This window comes from Loxodonta africana, chromosome 22 (genome assembly GCF_030014295.1).
Source record: "Loxodonta africana isolate mLoxAfr1 chromosome 22, mLoxAfr1.hap2, whole genome shotgun sequence".
Taxonomy (NCBI): domain Eukaryota; kingdom Metazoa; phylum Chordata; class Mammalia; order Proboscidea; family Elephantidae; genus Loxodonta; species Loxodonta africana.
In genome coordinates, this window is record NC_087363.1 from 115,399 (window position 1) to 129,141 (window position 13,743).

General features: G+C 40.5%; 1 protein-coding gene across 1 annotated transcript; it reads left to right on the top strand.

Moving 5' to 3' along the window:
* Positions 1-521: 521 nt before the first annotated feature.
* LOC100672298 (olfactory receptor 5T17-like) lies at positions 522-1,983 on the top strand. Its single transcript, XM_003422954.3, has 2 exons — positions 522-533; positions 771-1,983. Exons 1-2 carry the CDS (start codon positions 522-524, stop codon positions 1,779-1,781), a joined length of 1,023 nt encoding a protein of 340 aa, XP_003423002.2. The 3' UTR covers positions 1,782-1,983.
* The last annotated feature ends 11,760 nt before the right edge of the window (positions 1,984-13,743 follow it).

A 13,743-nucleotide genomic window follows, 5' to 3' on the forward strand; every position in this document is an offset into this window, starting at 1 on the left:
GAATCATAAGATTTTGCCTTTTCGAGAACCACTTAAGTTGGCAAGTTTTTTTTTTTGTGGTTGTTTTTTGTTTCTTTCTTTTAACATGACCGTTTTGGCTAACAAAGCAATGAAACCATTTCTTTTATATATAATCAGAAAATTGCATCCACGTGGGACCAAATGGAGCCCTGGTAGCACAGGGGTTAAGAGGTCAGCTGCTAACCAAAAGGTGGCTAGTTCAAATTCACCAGCCGCTCCTTGGAAACCCAGCAGTTCTGCCTTGTCTTGTAATGTTGCTGTGAGTCAGAATGTACTGGATGGCAAAGGGTTTGGTGTTCTTGGGGCTCAACCACTTTGTCACTGCCTATCCCATCTCTAGGGGGCAGTAGTGGTCCTGTGGTAGAATTCTGTCCTTTCATACGGGAAACCCAGGTTTGATTTCTGGCCAAAGCACCTCAAGTGCAGCCACTGCCCATTTGTCAGTAGAACTTGCATTTGCTGTGACGCTGAACAGGCATCAGCAGAACTTCCAGATTAGGATGGACTGGGAAGTAAGGCTTGGCGATCTACTTCCGGAAATCGGTTATTAGAAACTGCATGGATCACAAAGGTCTGATCCTGTTGTGCCTGCTGTTGCCATGAGTTGGAGGTCAACTCAAAAGCAGTTAACAACAACAACAACGTCCCATCACTGCCTGTAGGATGTTACTACCCCCTTCAAAGAAACAAAGGTGAAGATGTAAGTGGGTGCACTCTGTGTCCACAGGATGTCAGGATATCGCACTTAGGACCCAGACACAGCCACTGACACGTCGGTGTTGTCCGCGGTAGGGCCATGCAGGATTCAGTTGAAGAATGTCACCAAAGTCACCAAGTTTACACTGCTGGGCTTCACAGATGACTTTGAGCTTCAAGTCTACCTTTTTTTGCTATTTTTTGCAATTTATGTTTTTACTTTGCTGGGAAATTTGGGGCTGGTTTTATTAGTCACAGCAGATGCCCAACTTCACAATCCGATGTACTATTTTCTGTGCATGTTATCCATCTTGGATGCCTGCTATTCTTCAGTTGTTGCTCCAAAAATGTTGGTCAATTTTCTGACAGACAGTAAAGCCATTTCATTCATTGGATGTGCAACACAGATGCTGCTCTTTGTCACTTTTGGGACCACAGAAAGCTTTCTCTTGGCGGCAATGGCATATGATCGCTATGTAGCAATCTACAACCCACTTCTGTATTCAATTAACATGTCACCCAGAGTCTATGTGCCACTCATCACTGCTTCATATGTTGGTGGTATTGTGCATGGTACTTTACACACAGTTGCGACTTTTAGCCTCTCGTTCTGGGCATCCAATGAAATTAGACATGTCTTTTGTGATATCCCTCCACTCCTTGCTCTCTCCTGTTCTGACACTCACATCAACCAGCTTCTGCTCTTCTACTTTGTGGATTCTATTAAGGTATTCACCATTCTGATTCTCCTGATCTCCTATGGCTTCATTCTGTTGGCCATTCTGAGGATGCACACTCCTGAAGGGAGGCAAAAAGTCTTTTCCACTTGTGGTTCTCACTTAACTGGAGTGGCAGTTTACCATGGAGCAATCCTCTTCACGTATATGAGACCAAGTTCCAGCTATGCTTTAGACCATGACATGATAGTGTCTGTATTCTACACCACTGTGATTCCCATGCTGAATCCCATCATCCACAGTTTGAGGAACAAAGATGTAAAAGAAGCAATGAAAAAAGTGTTTGAGAGAAATTGGTTTGTAAAGTACATTTGTAGCATTAAGTAAAACCGAAAAGAATGTTGGATGTTAGTCCCTATTTCTACTCAAAACTATCGAAGAAAATGTCTTGCTTGTAGTTAATAGTGTCTGTATGTCCTAGAGCATTTTCAAATAAACCATTAATTAATCTTTCAATGCAGAATTTTACAAGTGCAAATAAATTTTACCTCTATATACCTATGGTTGTATTCAAAATGATCCATATTAAACATTTATTGATGAATTAGTATTTGTGTAACTGTATTTCCACTTACTATAATGATGACGGAAACCCTGGTGGCACAGTGGCTAAGTATAACGGCTGCTAACCAAAGGGTCTGCAATTCAAATCTGCCAGGTGCTCTTCGCAAGCTCTACATGGCAGTTCCACTCTGTCGCACAGGGTTGCTACAAGTCAAAATCGACTCGACCGCAACAGGTTTTGGTATAATGGTGATGCCCTCAAAACTCTATGATGTAACTTACCCTCACATTTTTTATAACAATTACTCAGCACTCTTTTGGAAGTTTAATTCCTCACCCTGCAGTCCCTGTGAAGAATCTCCCAAAGGTTACTTTACTTGCCCTCTGTGCCCTCACACATTCAAATCCATGCATCCTCTGAGCATGTCTTTTGCCTTGTTTGGCTCAATACCATAAACTTTTATTCTGTTATTAAAGTTTTTCATTCACAGTGCCCAGTCTCAGGAATTGACTCTATCTATTTTGAAAATATGAAATATATACTGAGACTAAACCAAATCAATAGCTATTGAGCCTACTTCAACTCTTGTGACCCCAAGTATGTTACAGTAGAACTGGACTCCATAGGTTATTCAATGGCTGAGTTTATGGAAGTAGATCACCAGGCTTTTCTTTTGAGGCATCTCTGGGTGAGCTCAACATCCAAATTTTTGATTATCAGCTGGATGTATTAAACATTTGTACCTTCCAGGAATCCCATGCTAAGACTTTATTGTTATTTGTTAGGTTGCTGTCAAGTCAGCTCCTACTCTTGGTGACCTATGTATAACAGAATGAAATATTGTCTGATCCTCCCTGTGCCATCCTCACAGTCTTTGGTCTGTTTGAACCATTGCTGCAGCCACTGTGTCTTGTCTATCTCTTGAAGGTTTTCCCTCATTTTTGCTGACCCTCTACTTTACCAAACATGTTGTCCCTTCCTAGTGATTGATCTTTTCATATGATGTGTCCAACATAAGCAAGACAAAGTGTAGCTACCTTAACTTCTAAGGAACATAATGGCTGTACTTCTTTCATTATGGATTTGTCTGTTCTTCAGAATTCCCATGATATATTCAATATTCCTTGCCAACAACACAATTCAAGTTATTGTATTGATACTGAGACCAGGTAGTAATATTTATTGAGAGTATACTTATAGCTCAGGAAAAACAAAGATATAACTTAGAGAATAACCTACAACTAACTACTATGTGTGGTTTCTCCAATATCTGAAAAACTAGCCCATCTTTGGGAAACATTTTAGTGACCTTAGTTCAATTTCTGTTGTTATGTTAGCTGCCATTGGGTTGACTCTTAATTCTAACTTTATTCAGTAAATGTGAGGAACAGTCTTGCACTGGCCATTGTTCCTCAAAGTTCCTCAAAAGCCCAAAGATCAAGGCCCAGGAAGTTAAAATAGATTCCACATCACAGCAACTCTGTCCTGCTTATACCAAGTTCCATTTGTTTATTGGTTTTTGTTCCAAGATTTTTTATTTGAGAGTCACTGAGAATGAAGAGTTCTTTTTCTCTCAATGAAAGTCACTCTCTTCCCATCTGTGGTGCCTAACATGTGACTCAACCACAACAAAGTCATCAGAATATTGTAATTAAAACAATGTTCCTTTAAAAGTCAATTCTTAAGTGTAAGTTGAGTTCTGAACTAAGATCAGGTTGTGTCTTAAACCAATCTGTTTTGAGATTTAAAAGAGAAAAATGAGCAGAGAGACTGGGGACCTCATAACACCAGGAAACAAGAACCAGGAGAATAGTATGTCTTTTGGACCCAGCGTCCTTGTGTTGAGAACTACTTGAACCAGAAGACTGATGACAAAGACTTTCCCCCAGAGCCAACAGAGAGAAAAAGCCTTCCCCTAGAAGCGACACCCTGAATTTGGGCTTCTAGCTTCCTAGACTGTGAGAGAATAAATTTCTCTTTGTTAAAGCCATCCACTTGGGGTATTTCTGTTATAGCAGCACTGGATGACTAAGACGAAATTTGATACCGAGAGAGTGTGGTGCTGCTCTAACAGACACCTAAAATACGGAAGTGGTTTTAAAGCTGTAGATGGTGAAAATCAGCAGCAGTAGAGAACCAGCCATAACAGAGAACTGGAAGTGGCACAACCACACCAGCGTGTGATGGTTGTGCTGGAGCTGACCCAGGGAGCGAGAGTGGTGAGTGCCTTTGCGACCAAGGTTTCCTGGTGGAGTGGGGTGCCTCAAAGAACTTATTGGTGGAGCTAGGCTTGCTTAACCATGAAGCAAGAGAGCTGAGTGCCTCCTAGACTAAGTTTATTGGCCAAGTGGGGTGCCTCCAGGTGCTTACTGGTGGATATACAGAGCTTTGGAACACTTGCCCAAGAACGGCAACTTGGGAGGAGAGGCCCAAAGGGCCAAGAGGCCAAGGGACCAGGAAGCAGATGCTGAAAAGAGAAGGAACACAGGAAGCAGAGATACCTCTATCCCAAAGGGTATGACCACGAATTCCAAGGTCTCAAAGGGTGGAGTAGCCACTCAGATGGAGTAGGAGAATGGGGCCTTCCAAAGCCAAGGGACTAGAGTTGCCATTACAGTGGGCCTGGAAGGCAGAGTTGAAACCCAGGGCCAAGGGGGCTCCACTGAGAACGCAGAAAGTGTGGCCAATACCTAGAGTCTTGAGGGCAGGGTCATTGTGTAAATGGTCTCAGAGAACAGCGGATTATTTTCAAGCCTTGAGAGCTAATGTAATGTGTTCTGCTGACTTCCTTGGTGCCTGTTATCCCTTGTTCCCTTCAAATTTCTCCCATTTGTAATGGAAATGTATAGCTTGTGGCTGTTCCAAAATTGTACTTTGGAAACAGATAACTTGTATTCTAGATTTCACGGATGAATAGGAATGTTTGGATTTTGGACTTGGAGTTGATTCAAGGCTTTTGCTATGATATGATGGAGTGAATGCGTTTTACATGTGGTGAGGACATGAATTTTGTAGGCCAAAGTGTGGAATGTCATGGATTGAATCGTGTCCCCAAAAAATAAGTGTTAACTTGGCTAGTCCATGATTCCTAGTTTTGTGCGATCATCCACCATTTAGCCATCTAATGTGATTTTCCCATGTTTTGTAAATCCTATCCCTATGATGTTGATGATATTGATGATGTTGTTGAGATGGAATTAGTGGCAGTTATGTTGATGAGGCAGGACTCAGTCCACAAGATTAGGTTGTGTCTTAAGCCAATCACTTTTGAGATATAAGAGTGAAGACAGCAGAGAAACATGGGAACCTCATACCACCAAGAAACAAGAGCCAGGAGAAGAACATGTCCTTTGGACTTGGGATCCCTGCACTGAGAAGCTCCTCCACCAGGACAGACTGATGACAAGGGCCTTTCCCAGAGCCGATAGAGACAGAAAGCCTTCCGCTGGAGCTGGCACCCTGAAATTGGACTTCTAGCCTCCTAGACTGTGAGAGAATAAATTTCTCTTTGTTAAAGCCATCCACTTGTGGTATTTCTGTTATAGCAGCACTGGATAGCAAAGATATTCTCTGAAACACTAATTTTCAAAGATGCAATATGGGAAACATTTTATCTTATAAAAATCATGCAATTAGAAGCCACAGCACCTTAAAATATACATTTTGATTCTCATCAATTGAGGTGATGTTTTGTAACATTTTCAAAGTGCAGAACTAGAACCCCAAGTAGATATTGCACTGGTGGGAACAGTGAAGTAGATCAGACAAAGGCATATTATAAGGATAAACGCAGTTGTTACATTTTGTGGGGGGGGGGACCAAAAAACCTCAGTTTGTCCCTAAGACCTAAAAATTTGAAACTTGTATACATCTAACTATGGCAGTTCAGAATGCATGCAGAAAACATTGTTAGAATGGAAAGGAGCAATATATGAATACACGACTCTAACTGGAGATTTCCACATTTTCTCTCAGTAATTGAAAAAATCCATAGATAAAAGAAATCACTACAGAAATCTGCTTCACATATTTTATAATTTGTTCCTAGATGGGGTAAATGGTTAATGCTAACAGTGCATTTCTAAATCACCCGAGAGTCAAGGAGGTAATCTTAAGGGAAATGACAATATATTTTTATTTGAATGAAAATGAAAATAGAACATTTCTCAATCTGGGGGATGTAGTTAAGTCCCTGTTTTTTTGTTTTTTCTTTTCTTTTTGATTGTATCTTTTTTTTTAATAATTTTAATTGTGCTTTAAGTGAAAGTTTACAAATCAAGTCAGTCTGTCACATATAAGCTTATATACACCTTACTCCATACTCCCACTTACTCTCCCCCTAATGAGTCAGCCGGCTCCCTCCTTCCAGTCTCTCCTTTCATGACGATTTTGCCAGTTTCTAACCCTCTCTACCCTCCTATCTCCCCTCCAGACAGGAGATGCCAACACAGTCTCAAGTGTCCACCTGATACAAGTAGCTCACTCTTTGTCAGCATCTCTCTCCAACCCATTGTCCAGTCCCTTCCATGTCTGATGAGTTGTCTTCAGGAATGGTTCCTGTCCTGGGCCAAAAGAAGGTTTGGGGACTATAATCAACGGGATTCCTCTAGTCTCAATCAGACCATTAAGTCTGGTCTTTTTATGAGAATTTGGGGTGTGCATCCCACTGTTCTCCTGCTCCTTCAGGGGTTGTCTGTTGTGCTCCCTGTCAGGACAGTCATCGGTTGTGGCCGGGCACCATCTAGCTCTTCTGGTCTCAGGATGATGTAAAACTCTGGTTCATGTGGCCCTTTCTATCTCTTGGGCTCATAGTTATCGTGTGACCTTGGTGTTCTTCATTCTCCTTTGATCCAGGTGGGTTGAGACCAATTGATGCATCTTAGATGGCCGCTTATTAGCATTTAAGACCCCAGATGTCACATTTCAAAGTGGGATGCAGAATGTTTTCATAATGGAATTATTTTGCCAACTGACTTAGAAGTCCCCTTAAGCCATAGTCCCCAAACCCTCGCCCTTGCTCCCCTGACCTTTGAAGCATTCAGTTTATCCCGGAAACTTCTTTGCTTTTGGTCTAGTCCAGCTGAGCTGACCTTCCTGTTTTAAAAGAAATTTATTGAATTAATACTTATTTTAGAAAACAAGGGAAGATTTTAGTCAACAGGCTAAGCTTTGACCAAAAAAAGAAAAATAATAATAATAAATTAAAAATAAAAGCAAAGGAGAAAATAATAGCAGAAATCAATAAATTTGAAAAAAAATGAAACCAAAATTTCTCTCTATGAGGAAGTTAATAGATTGATCTGGTTGATCAAAAAGAAAAAGAAAAAAGAGAAGACACAAATTACTATTACTAGGAATGAAAGAAGGGATATCACAATATCCTCATACATATTAATGGATGATAAGAAAATATTATAAATGACCTTTTTGCTAATATATTTGATAATTTTGATGAAATAGATACTTCTTAAAAGGTTCATACCAGAGAAAAAATGGGTAACCCATTAAATAATCTCTTAGAGAAATCAAACAAATCCTTTTACAATTTTCTATATTAGTAGCATCACTAGGGGACTGGGTGGGTGATGTGTGAACTACACCCCCTGCACTGGCAGAGGGGGTGACTCCAAAATGTCTCCAGGGTCTGCAGAGGTGGTAAGTGGGCTGACACCTCATCAAGAGGGGCTGACACGGCAGTGGTTTCACTAATTTTGGTGTCACCCATCACCCAGTGTAGTAAGTTGTCAATATCCCAGTGTGGAGACCCTCTCTCTGTTCAATGGCAGCATGGCTGCTCACCAGCATGCACCCTGACTGTCAGTGACAGGCCAGTGGGGGGAGCTGTGGGGAGCTGTGAGGGGCAGATGTGGGAGGTGGATGTGGGAGGGATAGTGCAGCTCAGCATGGTGCCTGGTCCTGAGTGGGGGAGGTTTTGGGCAGCTCCATCCATGGGGAGGCAGTTCTCCCACCAGCCCGCCCATGGAGGGAGGGGGTGAAACTATGAGTTCTGGAATGGGTGAAACTAACCCTAATGACACCATTGTTCTAGATGAATAAAAATTTGGAATTTTTTTCTTTGCGTTATAGATATTACTGTTGAGAAATGAGAGGTAATCAGAGTTATTCTGACTGATTCTTTTAATGAGACCACATCTCTCTCTTCAGAAACTTTTAGAATTTTCCCATTTCCTCATTCTAAAGTTTTCTGACAATTTTCAAGTATTCTACCAGACACATGGGGAATCATTTTCTCTGGTCTGGAAATGTGCCTTTAATGAATTCTCCAGGAATTGTCCCTCTTATATTTTTTAATGTCTCTTTTTGAAGCTATTCCAATTCAGATGTTAAACCTGCTTGACTGAATCTTTTATTTTCTTTCTGATTTGTTCATCTTTTTGTTTTACTTTGATGGAGCATTTTAAGATTCTTTATTAATCTCCAATCATGTTTAATTTATGCTACCATGTTTAAATCTCAGGAATTGTCTTTGTTCGTTTAGTATTTCTTTTATATTCAGGGTGAAAATGAAATTTTACATCTCTAAGCGTACTAGCGAGAGGTTTTTGTTTTGTTTGTTTTTATGTATTCTTGTTCAGCTTCCTTCTGTATTTTTTTGTTCTCTCTTTCTCTCTTTTCTTCCTCTTAGTGTGATCTTTCATATTACAGTCATGGGAAGAGAGGTTTAACATGAAGTCTGCACCCATTTTATCTCAACCAGGACCCTAGAAAGGAATAAATGGATTCAATCAAATCTATTTGTAAATAGGCTAATGTCCACGCACCCAAACAAACCTCTTGGTAAACAATACAGTGTTAATTAGTGATTAATGAAAAGCTAATGGAGGGACTGCCATTCCTATAAAATGTTTGCAGGTGATATACCTTGTCTAGAGAGTTATTCCCCCACATGCCTGTCAGTTTGTCCTACTGTGTGGGCTTGTGTGTTGCTATGACTCTGGTAGCTATGCCACAGGTGTTCAGATACCAGTAGGGTCCCCCATGGTGGACAGGTTTCAGCTGAGCTTCTAGACTAAGAGATCCTAGGAAGAAGAAAACAGCAGTCTACTTCTGAAAAGAATTAGCCAGTGAAAACATTGTCTGATATAGTGCCAGTAGACGAGCCCTCCAGGTTGGAAGATGCTCAAAAGACAACCGGGGAAGACCTGCCTCCTTAAAGTAAAGTCGACGTTGATGACATGGATGGAGTCAAGCTTTACGGACCTTCATTTGCTGATGTAGTACTACCCAAAAATACAGAAAACCAAGCATAAATCCAGGAAAATTGGAAATTGTCAAAAATGAAATGGAATGCATAAACATTGATATCCTAGGCATTAGTGAGCTGAAATGGATTGGTGCTGGCCATTTTGAATAGGACAGTCATATGGCCTACTATGCTCAGAATGACAATTTGAAGAGGAATGGCATTGTATTCATCCTCAAAAAGGACATTTCAACATCTACCCTGAAGTACAAGGCTATCAGTGATTAGATAATATCCATACTCCTACAAGGAAGACCAGTTAATACTTTGTCATAGATTGAATTATGTCCTCCTAAAAATGTGTGTATCAACTTGTTTAGGCCATGATTCCCAGTATTATGTAGTTGTCCTCCATTTTGTGATTTTAATTTTCTGTTCAGAGGATTAAGGTAAAGGTTATTTCCCTGGGGTGTGGCCTGCACCACCTTTTATCTCCAAAAGATCAAAGGAAAAGGAAGCAAGCACAGAATTGGAGACCTCATATCACCAAGAAAGCAGCACCAGAAGCAGAGCACATCCTTTTGACAAGATGTCTCTGCACCTGAGAAGCTTCTCGACCTGGGGAAGATTGAGGACAAGGACCTTCCTCCAGAGCCGACAAAGAGAGAAAGCCTTCCCCTGGAACTGACACCCTAAATTTAGACTTGTAACCTAGTAGACTGTGAGAAAATAAATTTCTCTTTTTTAAAGCCATCCTCTTGTGGTATTTCTGTTATACCAGCACCAATTACCTGAGCCAATGACTATTATCAGGATGCATTGCTAATTACTGGTTATTGGAATGCAAATTTGGAAACAAAGAAGAAGGATTGGTAGTTGGACAAGATGGCCTTGGTGATAGAAATGATCCCAGAGATCACATGACAGAATTTTGCAAGAGCAATGACTTCTTCATTGCAAATATCTTTTTTCACTAACATAAACAGTGATTATACACATGGACCTCACCAGATGGGATACACAGGAATCAAAAAACTACATCTGTGGGAACAGGCAATAGCAAACTTCAATATCCTCAGTCACTTCAAGGTTAGGGGGAAATTGTGGAACAGATCATCAATTACTCATATGTAATTTCAAGTTGAAACTGAAGAAAATTAGAACAAATCCATGCGAGTCAAAGAACGACCTCGAGTATATCCCACCTGAATTTAGAGACCATCTCAAGAATAGATTTGACATGTTGAACACTAATGACAGACCAGACGAGTTGTGGAATGACATCAAAGACACCACACATGAAGAAAGCAAGAGGTCATTAAAAAGACAGGAAAGAAAGAAAACAGCAAAATAGATGTCAGAAGAGACTCTGGAACTTGCTCTTGAACATTGAGGCCCTAAAGCCAAAGGAGGAATTGATCAAGTAAAAGAACTGATGGTTTCAATGGGTGGCTTGAGAAGACAAAGTAAAGCATTATAATTACATGTGCAAAGAGCTGGAGATAGAAAATCAAAAGGGAAGGACATGCTCAGAGTTTCTCAAGCTGAAAGAGCTGAAGAAAAAATTCAAGCCTCAAGTTGCAATAGTGAAGGTTTCTATAGAATTAATATTAAACAATGCAGAAAGCATCAAAAGAAGATGGAAGGAATACACAGAACCATCATGCCAAAAAGAGTTAGTCGATGTTCAACCATTTCAAGAGGTAGGATACAATCAGGAACCAGTGGTACTGAGGAAGAAGTCCAAGTGGCACTGAATGCAATGGCAAAAAACAAGGCTCCAGGAATTGACGGAATATCAATTGACATGTTTCGACAAGTGGACGCAGTACTGGAAGTGCTCACTTGTCTATGCCAAGAAATTTGGAAGACAGCTACCTGGCCGAATGACTGGAAGAGGGGGATCCATATTCTTGCCTATGACCAAGAAAATTGATCCAACCGAATGAGGAAATTATCAAACAAAATCATTAACATCATAAAAACCCAGTTAACCCAGTGCCATATGCAAGTAAAATTTTGCAGAAGATAGTTCAAAAGCAGCTGCAGCAGTATATCAACAAGGAACTGCCAGAAATTCAGGCTGGATTCAGAAGAGGACATGGAACTGGGGATATTGTTGCTGATGTCAGATGGATCCTGGCTGAAATCAGGGAATAACAAAAAGATGTTTACCTGTGTTTTACTGACTATGCAAAGGCATTTGACTGTGTGGATTATAACAAATTATGCATAACATTGTGAAGAATGGAAATTCTAGAACTTATGAGGAATCTATATTTAGATCAAAAGGCAGTTGTCCGGACAGAACAAGAGGATACTGCATGGTTTAAAGTCAGTAAAGTTGTGTGTCAGAGTTGTATCTTTTCACCATACCTATTCAATCTGTAAACTGAGCAAATGATCCAAGAAGCTGGACAATATGAAGAAGAACGGGGCATCAGGGTTGGAGGAAGACTCATTAACAACCTGCATTATGCAGATGACACAACCTTGCTTGCTGAAAGTGACGAGAACTTGAAGCACTTATTGATGAAGATCAAAGACCACAGCCTTCAGTATAGATTACACCTCAACATAAAGCCAACAAAAATCCTCACAACTGGACCAATAAACAACATCATGATAAATGGAGAAAAGATTGAAGCTGTCAAGGATCTTATTTTGCTTGGCTCCGCAATCAACACCCATGGAAGCAGCAGTCAAGAAATCAAAAGATGCATTGTATTAGGCAAATCTGCCTCAAAAGACCTCTTTAAAGTGTTAAAAAGCAAAGATGTCACCTTGAAGACTAAGGTGCGCCTAACCCAAGCCACGGTATTTTCAGTTGTATCATATCCGTGCAGAAGCTGGACAATAAATAAGGCATAAAGAAGAAAAATTGACACTTTTGAATTGCGGTGTTAACAAAGAATATTGAATATATACCATGGACTGCCAAAAGAATAAACAAATCAGTCTTGGCAGAAGTACAACCAGAATGCTCCTTAGAAGCAAGGATGGAGAGAGTATGTCTTACATGCTTTGGGCATGTTGTCAGGAGAGATCAGTCCTTGGAGCAGGACATCATACTTGGTAAAGTACAGTGTCAACAAAAAAGAGGAAGGCCCTCAAGAAGATGGATTGACACGGTGACTACGACAATGGCCTCAAGCATAACATTGATTGTGGGCATGGGACAGGACCAGGCAGCATTTCGTTCTGTTGTTCATAAGTTTGCTATGAGTTGGAACTGATTCTAGGCCACCTAACAACAACAACAACAGAGAGTTTCTAGGTGGTACAAATAGTTTGCTCTTGGGTACTAACTGAAAGGTTGGTGGTTCAAATCTACCCAGTGGTGCTGCAGAAGAAAGGCCTAGAGACCTACTTCCATAAAGTTAAAAAAAAACCAAAAACCTGGTGCCAGTGGAGCCGATTCTGACATACGGTGACCTCATGTGTTACAGAGTAGATATGTTCCGAGGAGATTCCTTGGCTGTAATCTTTATGGAACAGATTGCAAGGCCTTTCTTCTGCAAAGATGCTGGGTGAGTTCAACCAACCAACCTTTAGGTTAGTAGTCAAGGACAATTGGTTTGTGCCACCTAGGGAAATTTTAGTAAGATTACAACAACGTAAAACCCTATGGTTTGTAGATCTACTCTGAAACGTGTGGGTTTGCCATGAGTCAGGATCAACTTGAAGACAACAGGTAAAAATACCTTATTAGAATAGATCATTGACTATCAGGAAACTGGGAGTGTATGAATTTATAAAGCATGACACACTGGTGAATGGGAGCTAGACACATAAACTGTGTCATGAAAGGTGTATAATTTGAGATTTTCCAAAACTAAAATAGGTATGATGTGAGAATAATGTTCAAGCTTGCCAGTTAACCCCAAACTACATTTGTACTACTATAGGAATAAAAGGCCATTCTTTTGAAGGGAATTTGCATCTCAGTGCACATACTCCTCAAGGAAAAGAAAGTTTCATTTGGACCTAGTGTTTGGCTGTGAGCTTTGAATTTGATAGTAACTTTTGTGTTAGGTAAAATTTACATTTCATGTGAGTGTGATTTTAAAATTTAACTATTGCTTCTAACACAGGTTGGTGACTTTGGCCTTTCAAGCCTTGCTAAGGCAATTTTTCAATAAGAGTATGGAAATGACCAAAAAAAGCCAAACCCAGTGCCTTGGATTCGATTCTGACCCATAGTGACCCTATAGGACAGAGTAGAACTGCCCCATAGAGTTTCCAGGGAGCACCTGGTGGATTTGAACTGCCAACCCTTTGGTTAGCAGCTGTAGCGCTCAAGCGCTACACCACCAGGGTTTCCAAATGGAGATAAGTGCTATGGAAAACAAAATGAAGCAAAAAGAGTGATGGGGCAGGATGGTCTTACTAGAAAGAGAATGAAAAAAAAGTCAAACATTTATCTGGAGGAGGAAAATTTCTGAATGAAGAACAGACAGGAAAGTCTTAGGCAGTATCAGAACTGATGTGTCCAGGGGGGAGTGAAAGAGTCAATGTGGCCAAAACAAAGTGAGTATGACAGAACAGTAAAGGGTGAATTCTCAGAGGAAAGAAATAGG